Source organism: Cucurbita pepo, chromosome 1 (genome assembly GCF_057944985.1).
Source record: "Cucurbita pepo subsp. pepo isolate OVF chromosome 1, ASM5794498v1, whole genome shotgun sequence".
In the NCBI taxonomy this organism is placed as follows: Eukaryota; Viridiplantae; Streptophyta; class Magnoliopsida; order Cucurbitales; family Cucurbitaceae; genus Cucurbita; species Cucurbita pepo.
The window spans coordinates 16251681-16262895 of NC_141798.1; the positions used below are offsets into that span (position 1 = coordinate 16251681).

General features: G+C 37.2%; 2 protein-coding genes across 2 annotated transcripts; one reads left to right on the forward strand and one right to left on the reverse strand.

The window, feature by feature from the left end:
• Positions 1–801: 801 nt before the first annotated feature.
• Positions 802–5205, forward strand: LOC111784995 (protein OBERON 3). Its single transcript, XM_023665487.2, has 2 exons — positions 802–2944; positions 4489–5205. Exons 1-2 carry the CDS (start codon positions 1144–1146, stop codon positions 5073–5075), a joined length of 2388 nt encoding a protein of 795 aa, XP_023521255.2. The 5' UTR covers positions 802–1143; the 3' UTR covers positions 5076–5205.
• Positions 5206–5585: 380 nt separating this feature from the next.
• Positions 5586–6690, reverse strand: LOC111784996 (Cytochrome b561/ferric reductase transmembrane protein family). Its single transcript, XM_023665488.2, has 4 exons — positions 6494–6690; positions 6382–6430; positions 6108–6307; positions 5586–6018 (listed from the first exon to the last, which is right to left on the reverse strand). Exons 1-4 carry the CDS (start codon positions 6653–6655, stop codon positions 5740–5742), a joined length of 690 nt encoding a protein of 229 aa, XP_023521256.2. The 5' UTR covers positions 6656–6690; the 3' UTR covers positions 5586–5739.
• Between the last annotated feature and the right edge of the window lie 4525 nt (positions 6691–11215).

The window sequence follows — 11215 nt, forward strand, 5'->3', positions numbered from 1 at the left end:
TACCAGCTATTTATACGACTTGTCTTATGACCTTTGCAATAGATACCGCGACTGTCCAAGGTCTTCTTGTCTTTATATAAAAAAAATGTTTGAAAAAGGTTGAGTGTTCAAAAATATCTAATAAGTAACCTTTCTTGTTGAGTAAAAAACTACAACTACAAGCAACACGTCTATGACTACAACAAATGCTCATGGAGCGAAGCGAGTATGAATCTTTTCTCAGCCTGACTATGGGTACACGTACACTCATGCATATCGAAACTAAAGGAAAAGAAGGAGACACAAATAAAGCAACATAACTATATGCATACACATAATGCATGACTGGAGAAGCAAACCATGAGAGGAACATACAACATGTATATAGTTCCACAAAGTTGTGAGATCCTACCTTGGTTGGAGAGGGAAACGAAGCATTGCTTAGAAAGGTGTGAAAACCTATCCCTAACAAACACATTAAAATCTTGAAAGGAAACTCGAAATGAAAAGTTCAAAAAGTACAATATCTACTGAGGGTGAGTTAGGAGGATTATTGCAAAAGTAAAAGTAATCATAACTCGTAGATCACGGGGCTAACATCCATAGCATCGTAATAACATAGGCTAAGCACATGTTGTACACATTCAATATTAGGAAGGGGTAAATTTTAATATTTTTTGAAATAAAATAATAGAAAATGACAAGGTTGTAAAAACTTTTGAAAAGTAAGGAATATTATTTTTTGGATTTGTATTATGATACACAAAATAGAAAATGAGAGGAATTTGAGGGGTTAGCTTAGTCTTGTTTGAAAGGAAGAAAAAGGCGGCGGAAGTGGGGGCGTTGCAACTGGGAGTTCTTCATCATCGTCATCCCTGAACAAAAAGAAGCATACTGGAAAAGCAAGGAGAGAGAAAGAGAGGAAGAAAGGTGTCCGTAATTCAGAACAAGTCAAGGGCTATTTCCGTAATCCTCAAAACCGAGTAAAAGCAGTCGTCGTCGTCTTCGTATGAAAACGCTTGACATTTTCCCTGTTGCCCGTTGCGAAGGATTGTAAATCACTCGACGGGGGAAGGAACAACAACAACAAAAGCAAAAGCAAAAGCAAAATCATCCCCGACCACCTGATTTTTTCCCCTCTTTTCAAACCCCTCTAGCTAAGGCATGTTCGAGGGCAAGGATCTCGCCTCCGATGGTGAGAACTCTCGGACCAAGCTTTGGCGCCATGTTCCTGAGCGTGTGAGGCCGAATTCTGATGCGAAATCTGGTTTTTCGGACAAGGGTTTTGGTTTTCGGGAAGAATCGGTGATGGGTTCTGATGGGTTGTATTCGAAATCTCCGAGAATCGGGAATTCGGGCTCTCAAGAACTCACTCTTAGCTACCTTTGTGAGAATTCGAAAGAGAAGGGCTATGCGGCTTCCTTCGAGAAAGGTAGTTACAAAGGTAAGGAAGTTTTGTTTTCTGAGAATTGTAACGAAAATGATAGATGGGTTGAGAGGGATTTCCTGAATTTGAACTCGATTAGGGGAAATCAGTCGAAGCGGGAGATTGAGGAGGAGATTGAAAGGGAGAATCGGGGAAAGAAACCCAAGCTTGAAACGCTTAATCTTTCTTTAGCTTTGCCTGAAGTTTCCCTCTCTCTCACTGCTTCAAATGCTTTGCACAATGAAGATCCTCCCCCTGTCCGGTCTAAGCCCTGTAGGAGCGTTCAATCTTTGGCTCCTTCCATGAACAATACCCAAACTACTTGTTCTAACGATTTCACTGCTGCTTCGCTTTCCTATTCCTACTCCCACCAATTTTCTCACAACCCCAGTTGCTCCTTGACTCGAAATTCGACTGAGAATTACGAGTATTCGGTTGGAAGAGACGACCATATTTGGAACTGTGGAGAGGGAACTAATGGTTCGGTTCATAGCAGGTTCAAACCCTTAGGGGATGGAGTTGCCTTATCAAATCATGGAAGTGGGCTGAATTCCTTGTTGCAGGGGAATCGCCCTTCGAATAAGGAGGTTTGTAACAACTCCGATGAACACTCGTTTTTCCCGTCTGAACTACCGGCGAGACCGAAAATGGAGGCAAAGTCAGGGAATTCGATTGGAAGGGGATCAGAAAACTTGAAAGGGGTAGAGGGTATTACTAGGCCGGAGAGAATTATTCGCGAAATCGTCTCGGAGTCTATCTTGGTCATGTCTCAGATAGTTCAAGAGCTTCCTGATGAAACACTTGCATCAATTAAAGATTATTTGAAAGATCTGATTGCTAAGCCTGACAAGAGAGAAGAATTATCGTCCCTCCAAAAGCGGCTCGAGCGACGATCCGATCTGACTAAGGAAACTCTTTCGAAGTGTCACAAAGCACAGCTTGAAATTCTAGTTGCAGTGAAGATGGGGCTTGCTAGTTTCATCTCTGCAAAAAGCAGGTGCTCCATTTCTGAGCTTGTGGACATTTTCTTGTTTCTGAAATGCAGGAACTGCAAGAATGTAATCCCAGTTGATGATTGTGACTGCAAAATCTGCTCAGCCAACAAGGGGTTTTGCAGCTCATGTATGTGCCCCATTTGTTTGAACTTTGATTGTGCAAACAATACATGTAGCTGGGTTGGTTGTGACGTCTGCTCCCATTGGTGCCATGCTTCCTGTGGGATTGAGAAGAATCTCATCCGACCTGGTCCGAGCCTCAAAGGACCGTCGGGGACAACAGAGATGCAGTTCCACTGCATTGCTTGTAATCATGCTTCAGAGATGTTTGGATTTGTGAAGGATGTTTTTGTGTACTGTGCTAAGAACTGGGGTCTAGAAACCTTGATGAAGGAGCTTGAATGTGTGAAAAGGATCTTTATTGGAAGTGATGATTACAAAGGCAAGGATTTGTATATTAAAGCTGCTCGGATTCTGGCCAAGCTCGAATCCAAAGCACTTGCTCCATGGGAGGCCTGCAATATCATTCTTGAATACTTCAATCGTAAGTTCTATAACTTTTTCATTTTGCTTTTCCTTTCTGGTCTTTTTCCTAGATTTGATTGTTTAATGTGTTTGCCAAATACAATAGATGCTGATCTACTTTGTGCTCCTTAATGTTGATTTTTGTTTATTGACTGCTTGCGTGAAACATGAAGGTATATAATATCATGTGAAACTTTTGCTGACTTTTGTTCTATCTGTTGCTTGTTCATTTTTCCATTTATTCTTCAAATGGCCATCTCCTTTCTTACTTGATTTTCGAGGTTCATTATAAGTAATCATTTTTTAGTCGTTCAAAGACGCACGATTAGCTTTCTATACAATTAACCAGGGGCGTACACACTATTATAGTAGCACATATTCACTAAGGTGAATGTCTTGGTTTTATTTTTGAGTGAAAGTGTGAGATCCCACATCAGTTGGGAGAGGACGAAGCATTCTTTATAAAGGTGTGGAAACCTCTCCCTAGAAGACACGTTTTAAAAACCTTGAGGGGAGGCCCGAAAGGAAAGTTCAAAGAGGACAATATCTACTAGCGGTGGGCTTGGGCTGTTATAAATGGTATCAGAATCAAACACCAGGTGGTGTGCGAGCGAGGACGCTGAGCCCGGAAGGGGGTGGACACCGGACGGTGTGCCAGTGAGACGTTGGACACCGAAAGGGGTGGATTGTGAGATTCCACGTCGATTTGAGAGAGGAACGAGTGCTAGCGAGGACGCTGGCTTCGAAGGGGGTGGATTGTGAGATCCCACATCGGTTGGAGAGGGGAACAAAGCATTCGTTATAGGGGTGTGGAAACCTCTTCCTAGTAGACTCGTTTTAAAACCATGAAGCTGACAGCGATATGTAACGGGCTAAATCGAACAATATCTGTTAATGGTGGGCTCGGGCTGTTACGATGTGTTATAAAACCGTGAGGCTGATGGCGATACGTAACGGGCTAAAACAAACAATATTGGTTAGTGGTGGGTTTGGGCTGTTGCAGAAAGTTTTCCTAGTAGTTATCGAGTTTACGAAAGTAAATGATCAATGATTGATCGCTAAAACGTACAAATTAAACCCTGCAGTTGAAGATTAAGTGGCTTTTTTAAGTGTTTTATACACAAGTGTAGGATGTGCTAATTAACCTTTTCATGGTCATCTTCTGCAATTCTTTGCTGTTTGACGTTAGATAGTAGTTTTTTTGCGTTATGGATAACAATCTGGGTTATATTACTTCAATTGTTTGTGTATATGCTTATTGTTTTTCCTTTAGTTTAAACATGGAAGTAAAATGATGCTCTGTACATAGCTGGATTGTTCTTGAAAGTGTGTGTCGTGTTTAAGTCTGTTGTTTCCCTTGTTGATCAAACCATTTCCATCTTTGATAATCTCATATCAATTTGGAAGATCGGACTCGAAAATATTTTGTTCTTATGATCTCTTCCAATTTTTCAAGATCTTCATTTCGTTTTCTTAAAGATTTATTCGGGTCGCACGTTTTGGTGTTACGGTAGGCTTTGACCAACATAATCAATGACTTGGTTCTATTATGGTTGAATGCAGATGGCACATCAGAGATTTCAACTTCAGGGGTATTCTCCGAGAAGTTGGGAACAACCGACACGGCCAGCCTGTCAAAAGAGGGGATGTTGCTTCCTCCGTCGGGTTCCCTACCTTCATCATACGTGATGCAGAAAAACACCCCATCTAGGCCACATCATGACTTGATTACCAGTGATCTTCGACGGAACAATCTCAAAGCCACCATTGGCAGCGACTTGAACGCAGTCGATGAGTTTCGATTCGGGACATATACAAAGAAAGACGGCATGGAGAGCTTGGAAAGCATTATAAGAATCAAGAAAGCAGAGGCAGGGATGTTCCAAAACAAGGCAGACGAGGCACGGAGGGAGGCTGAAAGACTAAGACAGATAATCATTGCAAAGACGGAGAAGCTCGACGAGGAGTACGCGGAGAAGATCGGGAAGCTGTGCTTGAAAGAGGTGGAGAATAGGCGGAGGAAGAAGGCGGAGGAGCTGAAGGCGCTGGAGAACTCTCAAATCGATTACTACAACATGAAGATGAGAATGCAGAAGGAGATAGGTGGATTGTTGGAGAGGATGGAAATGACAAAAAAGCAAATAGTGTGAAAGTTGGGGGATGGGTATGTGCATTTATTTCTAACTTCATTTTTGTTGAGCTTTAGCAAATAATATTTACTATTAACGATTATGTTTCATTGAGTTGTGTTTGTTTATTATTTAATATCGATTTAGGAAATCTCTAAGTTTATGGTCGAGAGGATAATGTTTTTAGACAAGTTAGCTTTTTTCGAGATAACAGCCCAAGCCCAAGCCTTATTATTGTGAGATCTCTCATTGGTTGGAGAAAGGAACGAAACTTCTTTTATAATTGTTTCAAATTTGTAATGTCTAGTTGAGTGTTTTTATGAGTAATTGAAAAAGTGAGAATTGTGAGATCCCACCTCGGTTGGATATGGGAATAATGAAACATTTCTTACAAAAGTGTGAAAACCTCTAGTAGACGCGTTTTAAAACTATAAGGCCGACGGTGATACGTAACGGACGAAAATTGACAATGAAACTTAGAGATATGTGTTTAATCATCTTTAATTTGTTCTAAACGGAACAAGTTTTGAGTTAGGATAAATATGATCTTAACCATTATTAATACATCATCTCAACAATGAGCCTGAAAAATCACTCCATACAACACAAAGAAATAGTCCCACCAACAGTATCACCCAAGAACAACAACCAGAAAAGAACACAACAACAAAACACAAAAACAAAGTTAAGTCGTGGGATCGACGTGGCGAAACCGATCAAAACCGATGGCGATATCGATGGAAATGCCGAAGAGGAGGACGAAGAAACCAGTGAACTTAAGCAAACGAGACTCATGGTTGCCAGTGAGTGTCGAAGAAGTTGCCTTCTGAGACAAACCAGTCAAGGCTGTGCAGATAATCATCAGCAGCAGAGCCCTTCCCCCACTTATGTGCCATGGAAGCAGCCTGGCTTTGGTCTCTCTGGTTGCTCCTGTAAACAAGAACGTGCACAGACCCAACAGCCACTGCCATGCCATTCGTGTATAAAAGTTTAAGAACATAATTGAAACTTTAACGACAAAAGCGACACCAAACAGCATATTATATTATGTACCTGTAAGCCATAGAGGCAGAAAGTGACAATGCCAATCCATGAATGCAAACTAAACATATGCTCCAATTTGATCATATCATGGAACTTGAAAGCAGCATTTATGCCTACAATTCCCATACAAATGGCTACAAAATGCAACGCCATATGAACTATCTTCGTTGTCATTTTGTCTGCCCTCACTGTCTTGTAAGCCATAATTGCTGCTCAAATCCAATTCAATCATAGTTATGAATCATCTCAAGATATAAACTAAACAAACTCGAGCGAGCTATACCTTCCCCCGACACGATCACGAAACCAAGGAGCATGAAGAACGGGTGGCACTGCCAAAAGTAAATCTCTTAATATCAGTTCCTTTAAAACTACAAATTAAATATGAGCCTTACATTGAAAACGAGGTCGGCGCTCCGAGAATCGTAGGCGAGGCCGCCTCGATAATGCAGGAGCCAAACAAGCGTAAGAATGCAGGCAGTGAGACCAAAAATATGTGCAAGGGCTGCAATGGCAGAGGCAGTATGCCTGAAACCTGGCCTGTTCACAGTGTCCATGTCAGTATTGAGCTAAATTGTTGTGCTTGATGTTGTTGGTATATATAGAGTTTGAGAATGAGTTTTGTAGGTAATGTTGCTTGAAGAGCTGGGTTTGGAATTGGAAGCATTGAGAAAACTTAGGAGTTTAGCAAAGGATCAGAGTTAAAAGTGAGGTATAATTGGCAAAGATTGAGAGTTTTATAAGAGAATTTCCAATTGGTGGAGCTGATTTGGGTTCCAATGATTGTATGAACAAAAGGAATCAGAGAGCAAAAAGTGATATGCGTTTTCATCAACAACTGTCTAAAGTATATGTATGAAGTTGAAGCCACATAGGTGTGAGTCTAATGGGCTTACATGAACAATCCATTCAAATGTCAAGGCCCAATAAATTCATATTGGCCCAAGTATTCGGCCCAATCGTTAATATTTGGGCTAGATTGATCTTAATATTTCGTTCACGGGATCTCACAATCCACCTTTTTGGGGAGTCTGCATTCTCATTGGCACATTACCTGATGTTTAGGTTTGATACCATTTGTAACAGTCAAGCCTACTGTTAGTAGATATAGGCCCACCGCTAGTAAACCTCTCCGTAATAGACGCGTTTTAAAACATTGAGGAGAAATTTGAAAAGAAAAACCCAAAAAAGACAATATTTACTAACGGTAGATTTGAACATTGTTACCGCTCGAAAAAAATAATTGTGCACTTAATAAAGTTAAGTGGGATAAAAATGAGCAAGGTATCTGTGGGCCTAAACAAGAAGGCTAAAAAAAAAAAAAAAAAAAAAAAAAACATTTTTTTTTTTTTTTACAATTTGGGTTCATTCTTTTTTATTTTTGAAAACAAAAATCTATAAATAGTTTCAAAATAAAATTTTAATTATTAAAAATATTACAATTGCATAATTATGGCCATTTTTATTGAAAAGAAATGTGAAATTAAAAAAAAAAAAAGTATTGAGGGAAAAGTAAAGTTATTTATTATTATTATTATTCTCCAAATATTGTTTGTAATTATTACAATTTTGGGATTAAAAAAAATATGAAATCATCACTGGATTTTCCTATAAGCTATGGTGGCTCTCCCACATGCCTTTCTGCCACATATATTTTAGATTTATTTTGTTCATTATCTTTTTATTTCTAAATTTTTTAATTTATTTTTAGAGTTTACTAATATAATAAAAAAAATAACTCAACAAATTAAAACATAATAATTGAGAACAGATTTTATAGGATAAATAATAGAAGGCTTAGATTGTAAGCAAAACAAAGAATAATAATTTAAAAAAAAAAAAAAGAATAAATAAAAGTATTTTTGGGGGTATGATTATTATATAATGTTGGATAGTAATTAAACAAACAAAAGAAAAGTGAAGAACAGCTGTTTTCAAAGTTGCTTCTATTTAACTTTGATTATAGTTCTAGTTCAGCTAAAGATAAAAAACACTTCGGTATGGTTGACAAGCTGAAGATCATAGAACTTATGTCTCTGTAGTTACATTTTTATTTTGTAGATTTTAGATTAGATTAGGGCATTGTTTTAACCTTTCCTTACACTTCTGTATGGTCGACATTTTACAAAATTGTGTTATGAATTCAAATCTATCCATAAAACTCTAAAGTTTTTTTTTTTTTTTTTTTTGCTCGAATTAGTGATTAGTACAATCACACGCAGTTTTGCTAATAAGACCAGCAAGAATGAGTATATATATTTTGAAACGAGAGGTATGCAAGTTGTTCGAATATTAATTTGTATTTATATGCATATTTGGGGCATCGAGTTTCATGGGCGGGTACGCTATGATTTAAAAGATTAATGCCGAAAAAGGAAGGATTGAAAGGGGCAATATCGATCCTATTTGAAAATCATTTTCTTCCCGTTGTTCTTGAGGTAGACTCGTCATAAATATCTCTCTTAATCTATAATTTAATTCGTTTATTAATTCATTAAAAAAAAAAAAAAAAAAACTCGAATCATTAGCATAAAGTCAACATGTCATTTGGCATATTGTGATGCCACAAATAATTTGGCCCTTTACATTATTTTTTCCCATCCATCAATAAAGATTCCACAAAATATGCCAATAAATTTAGTAACTCATAAATATCTGAATAAATAAGAAATACATGAATGAATCAAGATCATATTCGAACGAGAGCAATCAGAACATATTGAAAAGACTCGTATGGGTAAATGAACATAATCTTCAGTTTAGTAAGTAACGTTACAGTGTCGCTGAATATGATAATATTTTTTTTTATTGAAAGTATTATAAAGAAGATATTGAAATCTACGATTTATAATAAAATATGTTGGCATAGGACGAGCGAAATAGGTATATAAAGATGGAACGGAATGAAAAAGGGGATAGAAATAGAGTGAAAAGGAGCCCTACAAACATATATTTTTCCAAGTAAGAGATAACATTATTGAACAAAACATTATTGAATTTGAATTTGGTGTTTGGATGTGAAAGCTGTTTGATTAGGACATGTTTTTGGATCACTACCATCTTCCCTTTGCTGACTCACCACTTTTGTTTATCTAATTTTCCAACCACACATACACACATGCCATACCCTCTCTCTCTCTCTCTCTAAACATCTAAATCCCTCTCCAACTTTCTCGAGCAGTTAGAACTTAATAAAAATGTTATAGAAGATTTATTATAGCGTTTCTCGTTAACTATCGTATCATTTCTCTCTCTAAACAATTAAATTCATCTAGAATTTTCTCTTTCTCGACCATTAGAACTTAAGAAAGATGTTATATAAGGTTTACTATAGTATTTTATTAGCTATTGTGAGATTCCATATGGTTGGAGAGGGGAATGAAATATTGTTTATAACGGCGTGGATACTTTTCCAAAGTAGATGCTAATGGAGAGCCCAGAAAAGAAAACTCAAAAAATTTGAGGGGAGCTCCAAAAAGGACTGTATCAAGATGAGTACTAGTTATGTTGCGTAACTCTAAAGATACATTTTACGATAGTTACAATTATCGTACCTTCTCTCTCTAAAAAATTAAATCCCTCTCGAACTTTCTCCTCTTTCCGTTTCTTTCTCCTTTTAATACTTCAACAGTCAAAACTCAATTATGGAGTAGGGAATGAAGTTCATGCAAAACTTTCAAAATTTGCTCAAATTCTGGTCTATTATTCAATAGGAATTGCAAACTTGGAAACTAGTGTGAACCATGGATTATTGTCCATATAAAGGATTAAGAGTTTTTTTTTTTTTTTTTTTTTTTTTTGTCAATTTGTTCTAAGATTAGGTAAAAAATGGATCGATTTTGGTGAAATCGAGATCATTAGTGAGGACGCACATGGTATGTACCTCGAGGAAAGTCAGCCTCATCCTCTTCTTAGGTTTTTCCTTTGATTTTTCTTCTAATTTAGATTTGTCTTTATAGTTTAGTATAATTTTAGACATAACATTAGCCTCACTCCCAAGTATAGATTTGTGGTTCAACCCTAATTTGGAGTATAGATTTTGTGTTTGAATTTTTCTTTATTATTCATAGAACTCAATTGGGACCTATCATCGAGTTTATTAGACTTTTGGGTTGCCAAAATTAGTCAACTAAACCTTTTTGGTATAAATCAACCTTGACTCTTTGGCTATTGATATCAAGGATTAATGGCGTGCAAGACACACACCTTTTGAGTAAATTTGGTCAAAGAAAACGTTGTGACTATTGTCCCAATTCTCTCTTTTAGAGGGTCTAGTTTAGGTCCTAGTTAATTGTTCGTTCATTTTTCTATTGTTGAAGTAGTCCAAAATTATTCATAGTTTAGGTGTTTAATCAACCAAGTGATACTTCCGGTTAGTTGGTGAACTTCAACGTAACCAAGTTTATTCTAAACAGTACCTCACGAAAACCAACTAGAAGGAGAGTGACTCCAAACTGAAACCAATTATAATGCGTAAGTCAATCGTATAAGACAAAGTGTCGTTAGAGATTAATTGACCTGAAACTAAGCCCATTTCAACATTGTATCTCATTCATGATATGACTTACACAAAATGAAACACAAAAATTAATTAAAATATAAAGATTATAATTTAATTCAAGCGACCATAAACATGACGTTAAGTTCGATTTTACCTCCACTAAAATGTATATAAAAAAATTAATTAAAATATACAAGGGCAAAAGCGTAGTTTCACTTGAGAAAGAAAAACAATATCTTGGAAATTGGCCGCGCACTTAACTGAAAACCCATACGGCCAAATCCGGCAGTGGACACCGCATCTCCGCAGCCGACCACGGTCTTTGTGGGCCCACCCTGGCCGGGGATTTACACGTCATACCACCCCATATACGCACCCCAACCCATTACTATCAGACACGTGGCATATTTCCTCTGTGGGTCCCAACGAGTTTACTATTAGTTGTCAGACAAACATACCCTAAATTTAAAAAATTATTGAAGAATTTATATTATAAATAAATAAAATAAATGTTTCTTTTTCTGCTACTCAATAGCAAGACAGAGAAGTTATTTTTTTTTTATTAATTTTTTTTTTGTGTTCTTAATTTTTGTTTTTTGAAATTATATATTTGGTG

What these genes read in the sequence shown, in the direction of transcription:
- LOC111784996 (XM_023665488.2), bottom strand. Translation starts at nt 6,655, where the DNA reads ATGGACACTGTGAACAGGCCAGGTTTCAGGCATACTGCCTCTGCCATT. An exon ending in CGTGATCGTGTCGGGGGAAG is followed by an intron (nt 6,308 to 6,381) that starts GTATAGCTCGCT and finishes GGATTTGAGCAG; the next exon opens with CAATTATGGCTTACAAGACA. An exon ending in TCTGCCTCTATGGCTTACAG is followed by an intron (nt 6,019 to 6,107) that starts GTACATAATATA and finishes ATGGCATGGCAG; the next exon opens with TGGCTGTTGGGTCTGTGCAC.
- LOC111784995 (XM_023665487.2), top strand. Translation starts at nt 1,144, where the DNA reads ATGTTCGAGGGCAAGGATCTCGCCTCCGATGGTGAGAACTCTCGGACC. An exon ending in CATTCTTGAATACTTCAATC is followed by an intron (nt 2,945 to 4,488) that starts GTAAGTTCTATA and finishes GGTTGAATGCAG; the next exon opens with ATGGCACATCAGAGATTTCA.